This window comes from Neopelma chrysocephalum, unplaced genomic scaffold (genome assembly GCF_003984885.1).
Source record: "Neopelma chrysocephalum unplaced genomic scaffold, ASM398488v2 Primary Assembly neopelma1_125, whole genome shotgun sequence".
NCBI lineage: Eukaryota > Metazoa > Chordata > Aves > Passeriformes > Pipridae > Neopelma > Neopelma chrysocephalum.
In genome coordinates, this window is record NW_020897787.1 from 1,033,254 (window position 1) to 1,057,143 (window position 23,890).

At 53.3% G+C, this 23,890-nt stretch overlaps 1 protein-coding gene across 1 annotated transcript in view; it reads right to left on the minus strand.

The window, feature by feature from the left end:
• Positions 1-6,106: 6,106 nt before the first annotated feature.
• The window catches only part of CFDP1 (craniofacial development protein 1), a 60,663-nt gene continuing 42,879 nt past the window's right edge, over positions 6,107-23,890 (minus strand). The window contains exons 6-7 of the mRNA XM_027698298.1: positions 11,855-12,013; positions 6,107-6,853 (exon numbers count right to left, since the gene is read on the minus strand). Coding sequence (XP_027554099.1) covers positions 6,763-6,853; positions 11,855-12,013 — 250 coding nt within the window. The 3' untranslated portion in view covers positions 6,107-6,762. The remainder of the gene's footprint in view (positions 6,854-11,854; positions 12,014-23,890) is intronic.

Genomic DNA, 23,890 nt, shown 5'->3' on the forward strand with positions numbered 1-23,890 from the left:
CCGGGGGCGGCGGGGCCGGGGCCGGGGCGCGCGGGCGGCGGCGCCACACGGAGCGTTCGTTATAGCGCCGCGCGCGCCCGGCCCCGGCCCCGCCCGCCGCCATTGGCTGCGCCCCCGGGGGCGGGGCCTGCGCCAGGGGCGGGGCCAGGGAGGGGCGGGGCGGGGCGGAGGGGGCGGGGCGAGTGTGCAACGTGTGTGCAAAGGGCGTGGAACGGGTGTGTAAAAGGTGTGCAGTGTGTGTGCAAAGGGTGTGCAGTGTGTGTGTAAAGGGCGTGGAACGGGTGTGTAAAGGGTGTGCAGTGTGTGTGCAAAGGGTGTGCAGTGTGTGTGCAGAGGGCGTGGAACGGGTGTGTAAAGGGTGTGGAACGAGTGTGTAAAGGAGGGTAACGGGTGTGCAGTGAAGGGCAATGAGTGTGTAAGACATGCAGTGGGTGTGTAACGGGTGTGCAGCAAGGGGTAAGGGCAGTGTAACGGGTGTGAAACAGCTGTGCAGTGAAGGGCGACGTGTGTAAGGGCCTGCAATAGGTGTGCAACAAATGGGTGTGCAAATGAAGGGCAAAGGCTGTGCAGTGGGTGTGTAGTGAGCAAAGGGTAATGGGAGCGTAACTGGTGTGCAATGGGTGTGCAACAAAGGGTGACAGGAGCGTAACTGGGGTGTTCTGGGGTGTGTCACGGGCAGGGTGTGTAACGGCAGGGGGACGTAAGGGGCAGGTAACGGGTGGGTGTAGGTGCAGTGGCTCACATGGCAGAGCACACATGGCACACCATGGCACACGTGGCATACATGGCACACCGCATGCAAGAGCACGTAGGGAACCACGGAAAGGGGCACGAGGGGTGAACGCAGCTGCGTGGGCACACGGGCGAGTGGGTGGTGAGGGGGCCTGCGTGAGATGAGAGCCGCGGGCAGGAGTGAGCGTTGTGTGCGGGGGCAGGCAAGGAATGTGCCCCTGCCCCTGCCCGTGCCTTCCAGCCACAGTCCCCGCAATGGCATTTCCTCTCACCCTCAGGGGTTACCTTTGTGCCACAGGCCACATCAGTGTGCAGCGGCAGTGTAGAGGCCAGACTGCAAACACGTGCCCTTCTCTAGAAAGCAGGGCTTGTTCCACTCCCTGAGAGCCACCATCGATGTCCCCTGCTGGAGGCATGTTTCCCTGCTCATCGCTGGCAGGAAGGGACACTGAGGCACAGCCGAGGTTGGCAGATATCCGGAGGCAGAGACTGTGGTTGCACCCGCAAACCACAGCTGCCCCGGCACAGGGGACTGTGGTTTCCTCTTGTTGGTGACAGTGGTGACAGTGCAGGCACTGAGTGCTGTGGGCATCCTTAGGATGGGCTCTAAGCTCCCCAGCCCCTCTCCCACCAATGCAGCTCATCCCATGAGGCCACGATGTGTTTGGAGACCCTGAGCCTCGTGTGGGCCCCCCAGCCAGCAGAAAGGGTCTCCTGGGATCCCTGGGGTAAAGCTCCCACCATATGGCTCCAGGCAGGTGCCGAGGGGCCACAAACTCCCTTCTTTCAGACTTCAAAGCAGTGGGGATTTCATTTTTCCCTCTCCCTGTGCTGATGCTCAGATCAAAGTGTTCCCTGTCGAACTCAATCCCATTTTTGGTCCATTGGAGCCAAAATCACTGCTTGCATCTGCTGAGCACCCTGAGCTGGCAATGGCTCCTGCACACCCCTGCTCCCACAGCCAAGCGCCTGGGGGGCAACAGGCACCAACAGGTCTCCCTTCGGCTTCTCCCACCTCTGAGAAAACAAAATGCCAAAAAGAAGATCAAAAGTGGAGCATCCCAGGGGCCCTGTGGCACTGGGGGTGCTCAGAGCTGGGCTGGCGCTGCCTGAGCATCCCTGTGCCACTGGTGGTGGGGCACAGCGAGGGTCTCACCAGTCCCAAGCCGTGGTTCTTTGCTGGCTCCGGTGGACACGGGGCTGGGTGTTTCGGGGTGGATGCTGCTCGGGATGCAGGTTGCCCCAGCAACGGTTGCTATGGAAAACACTTCAGTGGCAAAATTTCCAGCCATATTCATGTGTCCGTCATTGTCTTCCAGAGGGTCCCTGGTGTACGACGAGCCAGGCACGGCTGGCTCCACACGGGGCTGCAGGGGACTGGCCGTGCCCAGCCCGGCTTCTCCTGGCTTTTCGCAGCTCTTCCCGCTGGTTCTGGTGTGAGAAGGGGTCAGAGGCCTTTAAAGTGGGATTTGGGGGAGCATGACAGACACGCATGGGACAGGGGGAGCAGGCTGTGCTGTGCCATGCCATATTAATTGGCTAATTGCTGATCAATGTTCCGTTGGCTCAGCCGTGACGCAACCATCAGATGAGATGGTGAACCCATGCCAGGCCTGGCATAGCTCTGGGGCAGCAGGACATATTGGGAAAGGGGCTGGCACTGGGATGCTTGCAGGCACCAACAGCTCCATCCAGGGCTGCCTGCTCCTGCCCACAGCCCTGCCAGGTCCGTGCTTCAGAAAGCCTCTCCCCACCTCCTGGAGCAGCAATAGGATTACACGGGACTGAGTCTCCTAGCAATGAACAGAGAAATAAATCCTATAAGGCAGGATGGGATTTATTAGACTTCAATATTCTGGAAATAATGAGGACATTTCTCTTGGCTTGTAATATCACGGGACCCAACAGGATCACAACCAGGATTTATCCCTGTGCTTCTCCAGGGGGCTGGGTCAGTTCTTAGCTGCAGAGAGAAGATGTCAGGGGAGACTGCTTGCCTTTCAAGGGAGCAGGATGACAGGGCACCCCCTCATCTCCAGAGAAGCTGAGGCGGAGTGCGGGCCTTGGGCTGCTCCAACAGTAGCAGCTCTGTTTGTCTCCCCATTCATTCCCTGGCGAGGGCTGGCGCTGATCCTCGCCCCCAGCCGGGGTTCGCCCGGGAGCAGGAAGGGCTGGATGTGCCACCGACACCAGCTGAGCTTCAAATGCCAGTGCCAGCACTCACCAACAGCACAGTGATCCCCCGGGGGGGGGGAACCCTCCTCATACGGGGTGGGAGACCCACCGTGCTGCTGGATGGGACATTGCTGGGAGGTGGGAAGTGGCTGAAAACAGCAGCTTGGAAAAGAGGATGTGGTGCTGCCGGGATCACCTGCCCTGGCTGCGGGGAGATGCTCCCGGGGTCAGCTCCACACTCTGCTCCCTCTTTCTCCAAGCTGCCACGCTCTGCCCCATGGCAGCTCAGCCCATGAATCCCACCGAGTCCTTGGGACAGCCTGCTGGGGGCCATGAGATGCACCCCCAGGCAGCCAGCGGAACCGACATTTATTCCCCCATCCCTGTCACTGAAGCAGCATTAAATGCAAGACATCACCTCCCCATCATGACTCCCCCGTCTCCAGAACAGCCTTCCCAAAGCCCAACAGCTCAGTAAAGCCGAGCCTGCGGGTGCGGGTTGGACACAGCCGTTTTTCCCGTGGCTCCAGCACATGGACACCGCGGCAGAAGCCCCGACCATCGGGGCACACGGACACAATTGGAGCCTTGTCTGGGGCTCAGCTGCACAAGGGGCCCCTTCAGGCAGCCAGAGAAGGGGGAGCTCCTCGGGGCGAGGTGATGCTCTGGCCAAGAGGGACTCCTTGTAGGGCCAAAATTACCCCAAACAAATGCTCAGGGTGGGTCCCGACCCAGAGAGGATATGTGAGCCTCCCAGAGAAGACAGCTCAAGGTGGGAACATCTTGCAAGAAGGACCCACATCTCCTGGGAACGTTGCTCCTTGCAGAAAGCAGAGGGTTGCTGGGGACGCCAAGGGCTGGCGGGGACACCGAGGGCTGGCGGGTCCTGGGGCCACCCCCCTTCGTGGGAAGGAGAAGTAGCAAGCAGAGAGGGGGTTTGGTTGGTTTGTTTTTTCCCTTCCGAAGCAGCCAAGCTGTGTTTTCTGGAGACCTGTAAATCACTCCTCGTCTTCAGGAAAGAGAGGCGAGGAATACATGATCCAACCAAGCAAAAACGCAGGACGCTTGGGAGCGTGGAGGAAGCCAGGAATCAGCCCAGGCTGGAGGCTGCCTCCCGGTCGTCCCGCCAAGCCTGTCCCAGCTTGCTGGACCGGGAGCTGGCACTGCATCCCGGCATCCTCAGGCCGAGGCGGGCACGCCACGCTGCCGCCAGCCAGGTGGGGAGCCCCGCAGAGAGGGGAGCCGAGGCTCTCGGCCACCACTGTTACACTGCACTTTTCCAGCAGGTCAGGTTGCTTCCAAGATTTCAAAATTTTCCACATTGTTTCAGCTGAAGGGAAGGAAAAACCCCAGAGAAGAGAGGCTGGAGGGTTTGTGGAGAGCAGAGCTGGGGCTGGCAGGAAGGATCCAATATACTGGGGGTCACCAATCTTCCCAGTTCGCCAGCATGCCAGTGGAGGCACAGCCACATCCCACTAACACACTGTTACAGTGTGTGTGAATCCAAAGCCACCCCCAAGCCATCCAGAGCCAGATGCTGCTGCAGGACTCGCTCTGGACACAGCCTGGAGCTCTTTAATGCTTTCAAGAGCAGGGCTGGGTTTGGTATCTCAGGCCTTTGGGATCTCCAAAGGTTCCCGCTGCATCTCCATTCCACTCTTGCTCATAATACAATGCACAGAATTATTTTCTATTTCTTACCTACTTTTGACCCCAAGGTGCTGCCAAGCTGCTGGAGCAGGAAGAGCCCTACAGTGCAGTTGGGATGCAGCAAAGATTTGGGTCAGCAGCCACCAGGAGCCAGACACCCCAGGGACCCAGCCCATGCGGGGATGACATGATCCTTCCCCACCTCTGTCCAGTGTGTGAGGCCCCAGGAGCACAGACATGAAGGGACACGGGGCAGAGAACACCCCAAATATTCCCTCCTCTCCTCTCAGCACCAATGGAGCAAAAGGCAAATCATTTCCCTGGCTGCCTGCTCAGCATCCACAGTGGGCCAAGCCCGCCCAGCTCCACTTGTGGCCGCCCCGGCTGAGCTGCTGCCCCAGCATTTCACCATCATTGGGGATCTGCAGCAAAACAAGCCCTGGCTGCCTTGGAGTCCCTGTTGGGAGGGACCCTGCAAGGAGGGCAGGACCGGCCGCCTCCCAGCCCAGCACACAAGGAGAAGGGGCTGGAGATGGTCCAGCACCAGCATCCCGAGCAGGAGAGCAGCCCAGCTCCTGCAGCACCTGCCTTGCTCTGCAGCCCCACCACCATCCAGCCAGGGCCACTCGCTGCCACCCAGGAGCCCTGAGCTGAGATATCCCCACAGTGGTGCCCAGTTGTCCTTGCAACCTAAACCAGAGCAGAAACTGGCTTGGAAGTGTTTGGAGATGAAAACGTCATCACCCCATTGTTTTGTTTCTGTCCAATTTCAGGCCTGTTTAAGCAGGTCCATTACAGCTGATTCTGTGCAGAACAGGGCACCCAAGGCTGCAGCTCCCCCAAGCACGTGGTGTTTTGTTCTTGTCTATCCTGCAACACGTCCACAGAGCAAGGGCTGACTCAGCAGTGGACATGTGAGCCCAAGGCTCAGAGCCACAGGCAAGGGGCCAGTAGCAGTGACGGCACCACTCGCCCTGTCAGCGGGAAGGATGGGGCTTGTGCCCCTTTCCCCTGGCACAGCACCAGCATGGGCTGCCCCATCGAGTGGGCTCAGAGCATCCTGTGGGGAAATGCTGGTGAGCACCTCTACCCCGAGGGTGTGCACAGCCCAGACATCGGGAGCTGCCCAGCTCCACCAGCGCCAGGTCAGCAGGGGTGGCCAGGATGACGGAGCATTGCTGGCCTCCAGCTCCGGCTGCTCGCTCCACACCCAGGGGCCTTGGCCTGCCCTCCCAGGCAGCTGCACTTTGCTGAGTGTCCCTGCGTGGCCATGCCTTCGGGGGGCTTCTTTACTCCTGCAGCACTGCTACAGGTCTATGTGGACATTGTCAGCCCCAATTCTGGATTTAATCCCACCATCAGGCCCAGTGCCGCAGAGGGAAAGCGATCCAAGCACTTGCTCAGACCCCCAGGCTGCTATCAGGGCAGACACCAGGCACATCCAAGCACAGGTTTTTATGACCACAGTCAGACACTCCTTACTGCATGTGACCCTTAATTTCTTTGTCCTCTGCTTCCCGCAAAAACCAAGCTGCCAGCGTGCAAGAGCGTTGGGATGGAATACTTTATTCATGTGAACACTCAGATCCTGGCCCTTCCTGCCTGCTGCAGCTGCTCCTATCTTCTTGACAGTGTGAACAAGGAAGATTTCTTCATCAGCTCGCTTAACACCCCCCCCCAGCATCATCAGACCCCACAAACAAGTACAGACAGTTTGGCTTTGTCTGGACAGGAGCAGAGGGCGGAGGGGCAGGGAGTGCTGCGGGGCTGGCAGAGCAGGGAGAAGGGCTCCAGCCCACAGCCTGAGCACACAGAGCAGCCACGGAACCTTCCCGCAGCTCCACTCTCACCACCAAATATGCCAGCACCCTCCAGCCTTGGCGGCTCCTCCTGCAGCCAGAAGCACCTGGGGTTGGCAAAGGATTGGTGCCACCTCCTCTTCTCCTTGGAAAGCTGCTGCCAGAATCAGACCCGTGTCTTCTGTCACCTGCTGGGCCATTTAACCCTCGAAGTGCCCCCTGCCCACTGACAAATACCCTCCCCAAAATATTACAGTAAAAGGAAAAACCTGCACGTTGAGACGTACAGGCTGAGTCTTGGGTAGAGAACGGTTTCCGTGCTGGGTGGTCCAGCGGTGGCCGGCAGCCCCCAGGCAGCCCTCGGGCAGGGAAGGGAGCAGGATCCACCACGGCCACCCCTGGCACATCAGGGCTTCATCCTGCTCAGTCTGATGTCGCGCTCGATTTCAAACTGCCTGTGATCCACGCGCTCCAGGAACGCTTTCCTCTCGATGTACCTGCAGGGAGGCAGAGGCTGTAAGCAGCGCCCGGGGCAGCCAGTGCCAGAGCCCACCCAAAGGGACGGGCAGGGAGGGAAGGCACCATCCACCTCCCTCCCTCTCTCTCCACGAGCTGATCGCTGCACTGAACACCTCCTATGGACACCAAAACTGCTCTGTGGCCTGTTGGCTGTCCCCTGTGGGACTCGCAGAGGTCTGGGGTGAGGGGTCCCCATAGGCTGGAGATCTGAACTGGCTGCTTCGGGTTCCAGTTCTTCTCCTACAGCTGAGAAATGTCCTTCACAGACACCTTGCAGGGGATCAGAACAGGCCCTTGCACCACCCAGCAGAGCATCTCAAACCCAACCACAGCAGCACAACCCATGATACAAGCCAGTAACAGGCACAGGGAGCATTAGGGATGCAAGGAGCATCACCCAGCAAACCTGCAGCAGCTCAGGGATGCAAGCCAGGGGCTTCCCAGCCACAGACCAGCTTTTAACCACTGCTGAGTATTTACTGCTGCCCCTCAGCGTGGCACCTGAGTGCTGTGAGGAAGAAGGCAGGCCTGTGCCTGGAAAAGCACCTTGCCACTCATTAATGGCATGTAGCTGAATTTTAATGTACTTTGCTGCAAACCCTTGCCACAGACAGCCCAGGGCTGTGCTACTAATTAACCTACAGAGGGAGCGAAATTGCAATTCAAAACAGGAGCTGTAATTGAATCATCACAATTGTTTTGCATTTGTTCCAGGGTGGTAAACACTGGACTGTCATGACAAGGTCATTACGCTTGTGTGTGAGATGCATAGGGAGCCACTGCATTCAGCTTCTGTTGGTCACTGCTTTTCCTGCAGGGCAGCTGGTGCCTGCTCACCAAGCAAGACTGAAGGCCGAGGAAAGATGAGCATGACAGCCTCTGGGGGTTTTCCAGGCTGCTGGGTGGCTGGCAGTGTGCACGAAGGTGCCCAAGACCCAGCTGCACTGGAAGGTTGAAGCCCTCTCCAGCCACCAGCAGTGGTTTCTGTCAGACAGAGGGACCTTTGATGATGAGGTCTCTACAAGGTCAGGCTGGATGGGGCTCTAAGCAATCTGATCTAGGTGAAGATATCCCTGCTCACTGCTGGGGGTTGGATTAGACAGCCCTTGAAGGTCCCCTCCAACCTAAACCATTCCATGATTCTGTGATTCTTTCTGCTACAACTATCGAACTGGTGCTGAATGTCCTCCCAGCACCAGGGTGCCTTTGCCCTTGCTGCAAGGGACGGCCCTGACACTCCTGCCCACCCAGTCATCATTGGAAATTAATTAATCCAGATTAATTTCATCGAGTGATCCCCCCAAGCGGATGAACAGCCCCACGTGTCCCCGCTGCCACCCCGGCCCCATCGCAGCTCCAGCCCGTCTCGTGCTGACACAACTGGGTCAGCTCGTCTCCGCCGGCTGCGAGGGGCAGGGATCAGCACGGCTAATGCAGGCTGTGAGGAGCTGTTTCTCTGGCCCCTTCCCCCTGCCATCAGAGCAGGGCTGTGTGTGAGGCCCCCTCCCCACACCAGTTCAGGAAAGGCAGCAGGGGAGTGTCACTTTCCTTCATCCCTGCACACAGGGAGGTGACCTGCTCCGGGGGCCGGGCTCGGAGAGGCCACGGGAAGGAAGCTGGGGGGTCACGCTGAATATTAGTGTGTCATATTGCTGGGCGTGTGGTTTTCCTCCCCCTCCACTGCTAAACATCGACCACAACCACAGCTGGGAAGGCAAGGACGGGAGTCACTGCTGTTATCTGGGAACACCCTGACTGCCTGGGCAGCAACAGCCCGAGCTACTGAGTCTGAAGCTCCTTCAGCCCCTCTGCGATACCAGTCTCCCAGTGGGTCAGCAAACGGAAAATCAAGGGGTCAGCCCTTTCCTCCTCCTCCTCCATGACTGCTGTGCCTCTCCAGTGGGCAGGGCCTGGTTCCCGGGGGATCGATATGGATCATGAACCAGGAATGCGGTCTCAGCCACAGCCAGCAGTGCTGCATGGAGGAGGAATTGCGACGTCACCCCATGGCTTTGTCCTTGGCCGGCCACAGCAAAGTGCTGTAGGGGCCAGAGCAGACCTCACAGGCACCACCTGTGCATACACTGGGCCTGGCGGGGTTGTGCCGCAGGCACACAGAGGCTGGAGGTGCTGATGGACACGAGCAGGGCTGTTCCAGGGTCGGTGCAAGCCCCTCTTGCCCTAAAGGCCCTGCTGGAGCTGCAGCTCTGCCTCTGTTCTCAGCCAGCTCCACACAGCCGACACCAAGGCACCGCCAAACACGGTCCAAAGTGCACGAGGGAGGCACAAACACCCGTCCTGCGCTTGTCTAAACAACCTTTGCTACCTGAATCAATACCCTCCTGTAAATTATCAACCTGCCTGGAAACAGGGCAGCTGTGATCCACAGCAGAGGAAGGAAAATCCGCTGGGAGCAAGGCTGTCTCTGCTAACAAGGGCAGCTGCAAGCTGCTCTGGGGAGGGTCTCGGTGGTGCTGCCTGTCCCCTGCCAGTTGCCATCAGTCACTCGGTGCAGGAGTGCACGGGTCGGCTGCTCCCCCACGGGGCTGCCCTACAAAGGTGGCCCAATTAAGAGGCCACTAACACATTTCCATTTATAAAGCACATCAGAGAGATCAACGGCAAAGGGCATAGCTGCCTCCCCTCCTCACTCCAGCCCCTCCTCTCAAATCCAGGACAGGCCCTCAGGACCTGATACAGACAGGCTGCACAAGCTCAGATCCTGCTCCCAAGGAGAGGCAAATCACCGGCTGAGGCTGGTGATACAAGGGGCAGAAAATCAGAGGCAAGGGAGGACAGAACCAAGGGGCAGCAGCACATGTCCCCTCTGCCTCGGGAATCCTGGGCCCAGGCTGTGGCTGGCTGATAACTGGCACCAGCAGCAGAAAGATGCCACAGCCCCACTGCTCCACTGGCTGCCAGTGTTCTGGCCCAGCAAGTGTTGCTGCTGGAGAGAGGACAAGGGAAGTCCAAGGCACAGGGAGCTCGAGGCTGTGAACAGCAACTTCTACAAGGCTACCACAAAAAAAAAAATGCAGCCTGCCTTCCCTCCTGAGCAAAAAGTAATGCCTCCTGCCTTCCTTGAGACACGCATGGACCATCTCTGTAAACGCACAGGCTCGTGTGGCATCGAGCAAACATCTCCAGGAGTGGGCTGTGGCTTTCCTCATCAGGCAGACATTTACAATCACACAGCAGGACACGTGGGGAGCAGAGGTTTCTAACAGCATCAGGGATTAAAGGCAGTGCCCCGCTCCCTCCTGCCTGGGTTGAAGGGTTAACAACGGCTCATTACAATTTTTATAGAGATGTGTAAATGATTGCCCACTGAAGGGTGAGCACAGCTGACATCATTAAAGGAGAAGAGGCGGCTGCAGAAGGGACAACAGGCTCCTGTGAAATGACCTGGGGCTGGCAGCAGCCGTGCCTGTGACCTGCCCCCAGGCAGGCTGGCTGCTCTGCAGGGGTGCAGCACCCTTCACACTGCGGGCGTTCAGAGGTGGCCTGTAAGCAGAAATGCACTGGCCTGCACCTCCATCAGTGCTCCTCCCTTCTCCCTTCCTTTACCCTTGAAGTGGAAGTAATTCCCCGTGAGCAGATACTCGGCTGATCCCCTCACACTACACGCCTGGCTAGCACAAACATATTTGTAAGGAGTGTCTAAAGTTATCGCAGCATTATGCTCCTTATTTGTTTAATGATAAAAACCCCTTGCCAAGAGCTCAGCGGTTTTCTAGCCTGGGATGTGACAGGCAGCAAAACACAAAACTGTTCAAGATTAAAGGTGCTCTTAAAATTGCTGCTCTGCTTTGCTCATCTTTTCAATGTGCTGACGCCTCCTTTGGCCTTCAAGGACCATTATGTGAGCTCCTTTGGAAAGGTTTGCCAGGTGTGAAGAGCGAGCTGTCCTGCTTGGATGTGGTGGGAAAGGAAACAGCACTGGCCAAGAAAGGCTGACATACCAGGCTGGGGAACACAAGAGATGGCACAAAACACTGCTCTGCCACACCTGGATGTGGTGGAAATCATTCAACCCCTTGGATTTCAGGGATCTCAGAGGAACACCTGCCCCTCTCCAGCACTCCTATGTGTTCAAGGGCATGTGGCCAGAAACAGAGCAGGGGAGATCTGATGGAGAACGGGTGTTGTGGAAGGGTGTAAGACCAAACTGAAATATCTACTTGATAGTTTGACAGTTATACATATATATATATATTTTGAAATACAAAATCCAATCTGTTGGAATGCAGAAGCTCTGAGTTTTTCCTGCTGAGTAAAAGAACAGCTTATAATAAAATATACATTTTACAATCTGTCCACTAAGCCGGTTACATTTTCCCAGAGCTTAGCAAAGCACTTGTAGTGGAAATGCTGCTTCTGATCTCATTATCACTCCCTGCAGTGCATGTTATTAACTTTCTGTTTTATTTACAGCATTGCCATTTACTTTTATGATACTCCCATTAACTTCATTGGAGTGAACATTGCTTGATGCACACAACCAACGCCCAGCGCTGCCATAATCCTTAATGCACCTTGCCAGCTGTTCTGGGTTTGCAACATCTTTATGCAGGGGGAGGCAGGACAGATGCAGCTGGAACCAGTCATTTGAAGAACAGAACAAACCATACCACCCAGTTTGAAACAAGAAAATTGGGCAAAGGCAACTGTGTTTCCTCGTGGGAGTGTTGGATTAGACCGGTTCACACAGCATCTGTACCACGAGTAGGAGAGCTGATAAAGCCAGACGTTGGCTGGACTTGGAGACCTCACAAGGTTGTTAGCAGAGAGTGACAGATGTTTGCAGACTTACCTGTCTCCCTGTGATGCCTACAGGAGCTACTAATTTTATGTATCCCTAGAATAAATCCTTAAGGAATCCCATAGGTTTTCTGAACTCTGCAGGAAGCAACAGACTTACCACATGCATAGGAAGTGGTGGGCAATGCTGGACTACTATTAGGTAAAGTCCCTCTTACCCATCTTTCCCTCGATTGTGGATTGCCAGCTCCTCCACAATCCCCTCCTCCTCCTTGAAGTTCTCCCAGTCCAGTTTAGATTTCTCCAGTGTGCTCATCTTCTGCTTTTTGGCGCCAATCTTCCCCAGGAGGCTGCTCATCCCGCTCGGCCTCTTCACCCTGTCGGAGATTAGGGAGCAAATGTCACTTAAATGCAGGGAGGCGGCAATTAAAAACAGAGCTGAGAAACGTCACATGGGAGAGTGGTGGCCTCGATGGTGGTGAGCCACTGCCACGAAACAGATGGCCACCAACTCCGGGCAGCCTGCAGGCAGCAAGGTCATGCTTCCTGCAGATCCTGCTCCACCGTTCCCCTGGAAGCAGCAGAGTTCATTACACACATATCTCAAGTGCTTGCTTTTTGTGAAAGGGCTTTTTCATTTATCTTCTTAAGAGAACAGAGAGCTTTCAGGCCAAAAGAGATCATTAAATCATCTAGTTTGACCCCTTGTATATACCAGGCCAAGCCATTCCACTGATCACCTCCGTGCTAAGCCTGGTTCTTTGTCTTCAGTTAAAGTGTTGTTTTCTGGAAGGGATCCAGCCTCAGTGCGTCACAGGGCTGACAACACAACTAGGAATTAACCATTTCATTGGTATCAACGCTTGATTTCTCTCTAGCTTTAGCTTCTGGTTGCTGCTGCTCATTCTAAATCCAAGAGCACTCTGGTCTCTAGGCAAGTCTCATTAGTGACGTACTCGTAGACCTTAATGAACTTACATCTGAATTAGTTTTTGTGCAAACAGATAGAGCTGTTCTGCCTCTCATTGAAATGCATTTTGTCCCAGCCTGCACGTCACTCCCAAGGTTTTGTCCCCCTGCTTATTTTTTTTTCAACACTTTTTGAAGATGGGGGCACCAGAACCTCCCCATCCTGCTCCTGATCTGTTTGTGTCCAAGGATTGCCCAAACCCTGTTAGTCACACTATTGCTGACAGGCTGAGTCCCAGTGCACGTGCACTGCGATCCCACACCACCTCCCAGCTCCCTGTTTGACAGGAAGACAACTTTGGTTTTTCATTACCTTGTTCTTAGAGGAGCAAAATCCCACCCGCATGGTGTGGCCCCCCCGAATCTCCCCTTTATGCTGAGAAATGCACACACAGGGACTGGGGTCAGCCGGGCTGCCCTCTGAGGAAGACAATTCTCAGGGATAGGAACCCATAAAACAAACTCATTTTAACCCTTCTTAAACCCCCCCCAGGAGAGGGGGGCAAACAGCATCCCATTGAACTCGGTGTTTACACACATTCCAGAGATAACTTCAGGTCTGCAGGGCCTTTGCCTCTGCAAGAAGCCAGAGAGGAAATGATTCTCGTTCCTGAGAGATGGAGGAATCTGGGGAGGGGGGCCCAAGGAAGGCAGCCAGGTGAGCATGGCAAATTGTTCTCCATCAGTGCTTTCCGAGCACAGTCCTGCCCAGGGGTGGCCATTCTTGGGAACGTATCCAAAGTTGTCCTTATCGGATCATTAGCGTGGTTTATGCTTCCGTAATTTGCAAGCCTCTAAAGGAAGATAATTCTGCAGTTTATATGGAATTAAATCAAACAAAATGACAACTCTGTAAGCCCCAGACAGAAGACTCTCAATGCAAGAATGGCTGGCCAGAGTCACCTGGGGTAGCAGCTTCCTGACACAGATATATTTGGGCTACAAACTCTGGATTAAGGGCATATTGGCAGGTTCCACAGCCACTGGACAAAGCTGTCTGCCCCTCCTTATACTGTCCAGCCAGAGGAGCAGAAATGGCCTAGGACCTGGTCTCTTATTTCCTTCATTCCCTGCTCACAGCTGGAGCACAGACCAGCAGCCAGCCCTTTTCATTCTGCAGGGATACAGAACATGCTGGATGCTCTTTAATTTGCCTTTATCCCTGAACATCTCATCGAGATGTCTACAGCCCTTCACATCATGATCACACAATAAAACCCTGATCCTTGCTCAGCCTCCAATTCCCCCTTACTTTTCAAGACTTGGTGGCTCTGGGTATCCTTATCTGCAGGTAGCAGGAAAGTGGTGTTAAGGGATAAAATGGGCAAAGATATTCTCAGCACAAGATAAAATTGGAGAGATTTGGTTCCCACATCAGGACTATACACAAGCCTTGCACAACAACCAAACACAGTATCAGAGATGCAGAAATCAAAGTTGTTGTCCCTTGTCTCTAGATTTCTCCTAAATGTTTTTTGGGCAAAAAACCCCAGTGGCATTAAGAGCCATCTCACCTGCCCAAGGGCACCCACAGCTCATGGGCATTCGCTGACCCTCCCGTGGGTGGGAGTCCACAGCCACTGCCCACTGAACTACAAATGGGCCTGACTCTGCCCAGGGCACAGCACGCCCCTGGAAAAACCCACTGGAGGCAGTTTCAGGATGTCTCCTGTGTGTCAGAGGAATACCTGCCCTGCAGAGTGACAGGCAGGCTCAGAGGCAGGCTCACACATGCTGAGACTGATGCCTTTTCCCCCTGAGGGGGAAGAGCTGAGCTGGGACAGGGGCCAATCGGCCAGGCTGGGCTGTGGAACACATCCCTGCATGAAACACAGACTGGGATGTGTTGACAGGCCACTGCTGTCCCCAAACTGCAGTGGAGGATATACAGAAGGGAAGGGAACCAAAAGCAAGATGGTTCATGGCCAGAGGTGGAAGAAGAAGTGGTTCTGGCTTCACAGCAGGGAGCAGGGGCTGCAACCTAGGTGAGGGTTGCCTGTCATCATCTTTCCTCCTATGGCAATTCCAGGCATAAATTAACAATGTCTACATGCACACATCCATCCGTAATGGTGCTCAAGGCTTCTGTATCTCCTCTTGGCCACGGATCCCAGGAATATCTCTTAGGAGATATAGTTCACCCCACATTTGAAGTTACAGAGTCTAGGCTAGGACACGGACATCCATCAAGGGTGTTCAGATAACCACAAGAATACTCACAGGTCAACAGTTCCTTCAAGGCAAGGAAACCTGATGAAAAAGGGCAGGCTATTTTGCACCCCTGTGTCGATGACTACTCAAAAAACATTATTAATATCCAGTGTCTCTCCCATGCTGGAAGTGGGCTCTGGGCTGGGTGACCTGGTTCTGCTCCTGCCTGGACAATTCTGTGCTGCTGCAGCAGGACCAAGCCTGGGCTGGGCAATGAGATGGGGCCAGGCACAGGCTGAAGGACATGTTCAAGTCTGCTGCTGAGTCTTCACTCCATGCTGAGCCTGAATAAATCCAACAGCAAACCTGGGGGTGGGAATTCCTACACTTGTGCCAAAATGAAGTAAATGAGAGACATTAAAGTCCAATTAAAAACTTGCTTGGCCTTAAATGCCTCATCTGTTTAAAAAGCAAGTAAAGGGGCCTGATTAATTGCATTCAGTGCCAACAAGAGGAATTATTACCCTTTTTGTACTCATTAAGGGTATCTGCTGTGGCATCTTTAATCACTAAGGCATTTAAAAGAGAGAAAGTAATTTGCTAAGACATAATGGATCCCAGGGATGAGGATCAGGACGATCGTCTATTTAGGACACAAAGAGATGCTCTGAATTTTCACAATTAAAGCACGGCCAAAGTCAGCCCCTGAACCAGCAAAAATAAAGTGCTGGGGAGCTCTGCCTTGGTGGGGGGGATTCCTCTGCACCATCTAATGTCATTAGGACAAAGACTGTGCCTGTGCATCATCTGTTATGGTTGTACACAGGGACAAGCAGCAAGCCACAGGCTCCCTTGCTGTCCCACTGTAGGTGAACACGCTCTGCATCACTGTCCTTAACTGTGAGGTTTCCTCCCATCTCACTGAGCCTTCAGCCTGACCAGGACCCTGGAGAATTGCTGCTATAGCAGTGACAAAGTGTCACTGTTGCATGTAAGCCCTGATGTCTTATGACATGAAGGTCGGCAGCATCTGGGAAACGAATGCCTGCTCCAAAGAGGCAGACTTCATCACGAGCCTTAGAAAACAATCTTCCAGTCAATTAGGAACTACAAAGGTCTCATAGTACATCCCACCAGACAAAGCAAGATGAGTTCCTCTCGTACCCATCCAGAGACAGGTGCTCTGAAGGCCTCCTGTCACCAACCCCACACGCACCAGAGGTTTCAGTACTTCATCAGCCTTTCACTTATGTAAGTCTTCCCTAATGATTAAATTTCTTGCTCAGCCTATGACTTGGTATTTTCTTCCTCATAGCTACTAAGAACTGATCATTCTCTCACTTTTTGCAGCAGCCTTTTATGTCTTTGAAAGCTTTTGGTATTGCCTCCCCACTCAGCTTGCTCTTTCCTAGACTAAACAATCCCAGGTCCGTTCAAGCTTTTCTCATTCCTCAGAGGGTTTCCAGCCCTCTGACCACTCTCACTGCTCTCCCTGGACTCTCTGCTCTTGGCCCATATCTTCCTGGAAACGCAGCATCCAAAAGGGGCATAGCTGCAGTGCCAGATTTCCCAGCACCGGGAGCAGGGGGAATGCTTCGGATGCCTCGCGACGCACGCAACTCCTCACACGGCCCCCGAGACGTTCGTCCTCTTCACAACCCTGTGACAGCATTGACTCATGTCAAACCTGTGATTCACCCAGAGATCTGTCTGCTCTGCTGCTGCCAAGCCGTTGCCTTCCTCTGTCCATGCAGAACATTCCTGCTACCCAAAGGCTACCCTTTGCACTGTGCAGCCCCTCATGTTTGCCCTCTCGTTTCCCCCGACACGGCAGATCTCGGATGCCTTTGCAAATCAGCCTCTCCTACCCACACCAGCCATGCTGCAGCTGCTGGAGAGGAACACTGGGGTAAGTACCTCATTTTGTAAAATACCTATGGAGACTATTCAGCAGCTGAACCAGCACCAGCTGGCCAAAGAAGATCAAGCTGATGGCCAGAAGCAGGCAGGGAGCAGCAGGGTCAGACTGCAGGAGCTGTGACAGCTCATGTTGTCCAACTTCAGTGAATGAAGTGAGCCCAAAGGACACCTAATCCCATGTTGACCAAGGAGCCAGCAGTGTCCCCAGCTTCAGCCTGACCTCTGTCCTTGGGGAACACAAGCCCTCTGCTGCTCTGTTTCTGTTGGCTCCACGGAAGCGTGCAGACCACAGACCCTGCACAGCTTCCCCATCCACCTTGTAGCATCCTTGTTGTTGTGGGTAACAACTTCTGCAGCAGGAAGGTCCTCCTTCTGTCATCTGTCTATCAGTACCTTTAAGAACAGCTCAGTTTGTAAGAAGAAAATGCTTAACATAAAACTGGATGTTACTGATCTTAGCTAACACCCCAACGCTCCCCCACCCCTCTTCTTGTTATGCCACGTTTTGGGGAAATAATGTGAGCAAACACACTGAAGTGGACAGGCACTGACATACACAAACCACAGATGAGATGCTCACTTTTCCCCCCACCAATGAAACCCTGAGCCCCTGTTAAACACTGGCTGATAATCTGTTCTGCCAGTGAGGATCTTGTGACAAAGTGGCTGCTGCAAGACTTTGACCAAGAAGCACATTTTTTTAGATTATGCCAATTCTGTCAAGACAACAGAGTGGGGTAACTCCTCTGGCCTCATGACAGTCTTTTGCACCTCTCAAAGCAGAGACAATTTGATGCTGGGCGCTCCATCACCTTCCAGCATGACCCTGCCATTAGCTCACTTGGTTAGAGCATGGTGCTAACCACGCCAAGGTTCCATCGCTGTACAGGCCATTCACTTAAGAGCTGGACTGGGTGATCCTTGTGGGTCCCTGCCAACTCAGAATATTCTGTAATTCTGTGATAAAATATCTGGTGACTCTCCATGAGGCATTGCAGAGCAATCTTTCCTTTTGCAGAAATAAACATGGACTTACAGAGGTGACACGATTTCATCAGCAGGAAATCTTGCAAAACCAGGAAAGCCCCCCATAACTCCTGCCCTAGCCTTTGCAAGCAGATTTTCAAAGAAATCATCTTTACCACTTACTATTTAAAAAGGCAGGTTATACCTACAACCTAAAAAAAATCCACTTTCAAGGAAGGTTCAGAACTTGGATGGAGAGTTTCTGTTGTGTGTTAGATGATGGACCACTGCAAGGGCAAGTGCACTTATGGTCTCTAACAGAAAAGGACATGCAGGAGGCATCTCCAGCATGGCTGAACGGCTTTGCAGACCTTCAAGCAGCTCAAACACATGCTATAACACAAACTGCTTCCCTGCTGGCTCCCTGCAGCACTGAGCAGCACGTCAGATCCCACCACCAGGACAGCATGCTGTGAGTAAATATCACCAAGTGTAGAAAGATGGCACCTCAGGCCCTGCAGCCCTCAAACTACAGCCTCTCCCACAGCCCCTCTCCTGCCCTCCTCCCTTGAGCCTGCAATATTTCCTTGCAGCACAGCGACAGCAGCTCTGTTCCTGTCATCCCAAGCACTTCCATGGCAGGGATGCAGGTGAGGAACTTGGCCGCTCGGCAAAGAGAGGAGCACAAGGTTTGGGACATGGTAATATCTCTTCCTGCCATGATCTGCTGTAAAGTTGAATAGTTTTCTTAACGGCAGGAAATGGTTTTCATACAAACTAACCACAGCTGGGCAACTGATGCAGCCAGTAAATACTTTCATTTCAGTAAAGTGGAGGATTCCTGCCCAGGGCACCACAGATCACCCGCCCCGCTGTCTTCCCTTCAAATAACATGCACGGGTGTGTGAGAGACCCTGCACGAGGAGGATAATGCAGAGACCTGGCTGGTGGCCCCTGTGCCAGCTCTACTGTTCAATCCCAGCCTCTCCAGACCATCTTCCTTGGCAGAGGAGAGAAAGTGCTGTCAGGGAGGAACAGGGGCACGTGTCAGGAAGGGAAGTGCAGTGCCATCTTCTCCTTAAGGTCAGGGTGGTCTGGCTGGATGGAGCAGACAGCAGCAGAACAACAGTGCCTGGTGTTGCCAGGAATTTTGCCCAGAATGATATAACAGATTTTCTTCTTTGGATCCTAAAACAAATCAGCTCTTTTCGTCCCTCACTCCACCTAACTGGCCAAGGACAGAAAAGTCTCCCAGGCAAAACCCGACTGCATTTCTACTTGTTTTCCCCCCTACTTGGCATCGTTTCCCCAAGAGGCTTTTGGATGGATGCAGAGAGCAGTCTGTCTTGTTCTCAGCACTGCCTGTCACAACAGGTATTTTAAAAAAACAAACAAGAAACCCTCCCCAGCGCCAAACAAACAAACACTGAAATCCCAGGTGGAAAAAAAAACAAGTGAGGAGGAAATGAAGATAAAAGCAGGGTGGATGGTGCTGGAGGGTTGGTGATGATGCTGCCTGGAGGGCAGTGCCTAGGGCTGGCTGGAAGAGAGAGGACTGATGGATTCCCACTGCCTGGCCAGGGCAGTGCAGCCCGAGGAACTCGCTGCCAACTCAGTGGTGCCTGTCCATATGCTCTGCTTGCTGAGCTGGTAGCAGGTACCAGCATTTAAACCCCAGAGCACACACAGATCGAGCCAAGGAACCTGCCTGAAGTGTTCTATGAGCAGCAGTGATTTTTGACTCAGCCAAACCTGTATCTTTGTAGTGAGGGTTGTAAAACTTCCTGCACTCTGAAGAGTGACATGCACCAAACCACTGTGGAAAAGCAGCCATGGCTGGGACAAAACCCATTTGGTGATGCTACAACAGGGCACAGCAGAGCAGGCAGCTATGTCCAAAGGCAGCAAGAGATGCAAGTGCAGTGTAAAACTGCAGTTACCTCAGCTGTGATCCGGTCAGCAGGCCAGGGCAGGCTGAATTCTGCTGCACAGAGGGCTTGGACCACAGGAGTCAGCTCCCAGGAAAAATGCTCTGAGTACAATGGCCCCTCCAGAAGGTGAGTGGTCTGACTCAGGACCAGCCTGAAGTACTTCCAAGGAACAAGGAAGTTTGGGGTTTAGCTCAAGTTGACAGTGTGAGCAACTTTTCTCAGGCTCTTGTTCGGGCTTGCCAACCCAGGCTAACCCAAACTGCTTTGTCATCACTGCTGTTGCAATCTGAAGAGCTAAGCCAAGCCCCAGGTCCTTTCTGGTTTCTGATGTCACACCATACTCCCTGAGACCTCAGACAGTCTCGTGGAGGAGACCCCTACATGAACACTGATGTTTACAGCTTCCTTCCACTTGTAGGAAGTCTTTGACACCGGCTCTGCTGAGCTGAGGAGGTGATCCAGGATCACAGCTAAAGCACGCTCGTGTTCAAATAAGCAACGTGCCAGACACAGACAGAAAAGAAGGTGTAACCTCTCCAGAAGAGAGAGTGATAGCTCTCCTCCCCACAGCCATGGTCTATGTGGAAAAGAGTCTAAGATGGACAGCCAGACCTCTCCACCCTGGCAGCCCAGCAATCGAAGCCTGGCTGAGAGGATGTGTCTCCATCAGCACGGAGACTCAAGGGCAGATGCAACAGAATAAAAGCCCATGTGATGCTGCCTTGGTGAGGGCTGCTGCAGGCAGCAGCACAGCTTGCCACAGGCACAGTTGATTCTGGATGTATCTGTTCTAAATATAGTCAGTGGGGGAACAGAGCTTTGTCACAGGGGAAAAAACACATCACTCCCACCTCCCTGTGAGCAACAGCCCACCAAAGGGCAATGCTCTGGTATCCCAGCTCCTGGTTCATTGCTGGATTTGTTATTAATCCAGCACAGTGAGTTTCGGTGTGACTTTACAAGTTGTGCAATGCTGCTCTGGTAGAGTGCACCTCACCTTCAGGAGGGAAATAAACATTGTGGAACTGGCTTGTGAACAGCAAAACCAACGTGGCAGCTGGTGAAGGGGCTTGCAGAGCATCACACCACGTGCTGCCAGTGGAGATCCCAGTCAGTGACTTATTTTCTGATGAACTCTTCAAGATATAGAAATATTTTATCCTCATCTCCATGTCATGGATTGTACTGGATAGGCCTTTCCAAAGTGCAGGGCTGAAAAAAGAGACCTAAGCACTGCTTTGCTCCAAAACAGGACACCTTATTCACCAGTTCGCTCCCCAAACTGGGGGACAACCCAGGTGTAAGTACACATAACACTGCAATAGTTATTCCAGGAATAAAACCAGTGTTGGGTCTCCAAGCTGGGTCAAACCTGCTGAGCAGGCAAGAGATGGGATGCTCAGCTCACAAATGGCAGAGAACAGCAGCAATAACACAGGTCACAGCTCTGCCAGAGCTGGCCTTTCCTCAGGCAGGGCCCATTCCACGGCATCTAGGTCTGCACCCACCTCTCTGGAGAGCCTGGAGTCTCATTTTACAGGCTCTGGAGGACATGCTCATCAAAAAGCACATAGTTCTGGTTGGCTCAGGGAGCTGGTTGGCTCAGGCAGAGCCCCTGACCTGCAGGTTCCCTTATCAGCAGGAAGGGCTCATTAGGGATTGGACCAGGGTTTCCTGCTCAGGACCGAACCCTTTGTGAAGGGACTGCTGCCATGGAGAACCCACTTCCTAAGAGCCAGAGGAAGCAAAATATTTTCCTTGGGCCTCTGAGACAGAGTTGCTATGGGGTGGATGTCAACAAAATAAAGTTGCACTGGTGGAGCTGGGCAGTGCTCCCCATGCACGGGCTGTTACTGCAGGATAAAGGTACCCCGAGCAGCATCACTGCCTGCCCCAGAGCCAGGGACAATTCAGAGCAGCATAAGGCCCCTCTGTGCCAGTGTAACTGCAGCTGCCCTCCGGGCTGTACTGGCAGAACTATTTTAGCAAAAACAAAATCTCGCACCCTCCTAATCAGTGTGACATTGTGCGGAGCCCAGGGCTGGCTCTGGCTCCCCTCCAGCCCCGAGCACAGACGGAGGCTGTTTCAGCAGCAGACTCTCCTAAGGCACTTGCAGCAGGCCAGCCAATTACATTACAATATCTGTGGATGGAGCTCAACGGGAGCTTAATTGAAAGAGCTGTAGTATTCAAATGACTTCTGATACTATGAAGACGTTAACGACTCCAGCCCAGCACTCCCCAGCCCTGTCTGATGCTCGGCCGACGGGCAAGGACCTGTAACTCAGGGCTTGGTGTACAGCCAAAGCTACACCCCTGTCAGCACACACAGCACTGCAGCTGCAGCCAAATGCTGATGGTGTTGCCCCTTCCCAGCTGGAAGCTGCAGTCACTCCTCACGTGAGCTCTCCTCCTCCACCCAGGGCATCCACGCAACACGAACCAGTCCTGCTCCTGCCACTGAATGACTGCATACATGCACCAGAACTCCTCAAACTGTTCCCACATGGACTACCTTGAATCCGCAAAGCACTGCTTGCATTAATGTTATTAAAAAATGTCATGTATGCTCTTCATACATATTTTACCTTGCTCTTAAGTTCTGCAAATGTTTAGGGATAACAAATGTCTCAGTTTCAGATGGATTTTGCTACACCAGCACAGAACCAGTGTACCCACCTCACTCCAAGGTGGTGGGCTAGATTTAACTTGGTATCTTATTGCTGCCACTGAGAGTGGCGAGAAATGCCTTTTATAAAGCTCTAACTGTCCACGCTGTGTGTGTGTGTGTGTATGATATCTTGCTTCTACCATTCTCATTTCTGATCCAACGCACAGAAATCAGCAAAAATGCACACATACACAAGTTGCCAGTGAGCTTGCACCCCTACAGGGCTGTGAGGCATCTCACACCCCAACAGCAGGTAAGAGCAAAACGTAAAAGTGAGAGTGCACGATGTGTTTGCTGCCCAGGTCCAACAGGTTGATGACCTCAAAGCTGCCAGAAGCCACTGCAGGTCAGTGTCTGGCATACAGCACATTTGCTGGGCTACAACTTGGGTCACACACTGGAGCATTTTAGAGTAACACCCTGTATTACGCCCATATTTAGCCATGGAAATAAGTGTGACTTGACTTGCAAACACTTTGCAGCTCTCACTGACTTCACTGGGTTCAGCTGAGACGTTTCAAATAAAACAATAACGGCCACAACTCTGGGCTGGGATCAAGCACAGGCCATTTTTATCTTAAAAGGCATTTGTTTGAGAACATTCAGAGCTGCTAGAACCAACGGCACTGAAGTTATTTCACCGTGCAACCTTAAAACGTTCACAGCTTTGTCTGCAAAACGACATGGATTAATTGGTGACCAATCTTTAAAAAAAGAATAGTTAGAAAAAAATTGCTGGCAAACAGAGGGGAAATTCTTCCTCTCTTCAGAGTCTCAATCCTTCCCTCTTTGTCTAACAGCAGATCTTTTGTTCAAGATTTCAGCTGCAAGCAGCCCCGAGGTACGTGGGGAATGTCTTGGTTATGACAGACTGGTGTGCAGACTTGGTTTGAATCGGCAGAGAAACAGCTCCAAGCCAGGCCTGAGAAGTCCTGCTAATGGAATTGTTCCAGTGCTAAAGGGATTTCAAAGTGAATGAGTGCGGATGGTGGAGCAGCTGGTCCAGCTCCCGGGTTGTTCTTTGCAGTGCAGTGTGCCATGCTGAGGATCCAACACCCCAACCACCCCACCCTTGAGAAAACAACCCCCAGTGGCCCCCCAGCAGTGCAGAGCCCTGGCTGTGCCCCTGTGACTCGCAGACAGCCCTAGTGTTTAGTCCTGGTTAGCTTCCCACTGTATCACATCAATGCTTTGATCACAATGAGAGAAAGGCAGGACAGAGGTAGGCAGGGACTCCCCTCCTCACTCAGCAACTAATCTGACAGCTTTAAGAACAGGTCTGATTAAAACAAATACACCACCTTCCACTGGCAAATGTTCACAAAGCTCAGCAGCCTAGGAAAGGGGAAAGTTCCCAGGAAATTAAGTGAGGGTGAAGGAGAGTCAGGGCTCTGTAGTACAAATGCATCACTACAACAACCAACAAGCCAGAGCCCAGTGGAGTGGCTGCTTTGCAGCGCTGTGCAAGTTAATCAATAGCATGAATATAATATATTATCTTCCAGTGGAAAGCCTGGCCTGGCAGCACGTGGGACTATGGGGGACAATAAACATTTGGGCTCTGCTACAAGCAGCCATAAAACAAAAATGAGGGTTTGATCACATTTAATTGCTTTTGGGAAGGCTAACACCGCTGGGGGATCCGT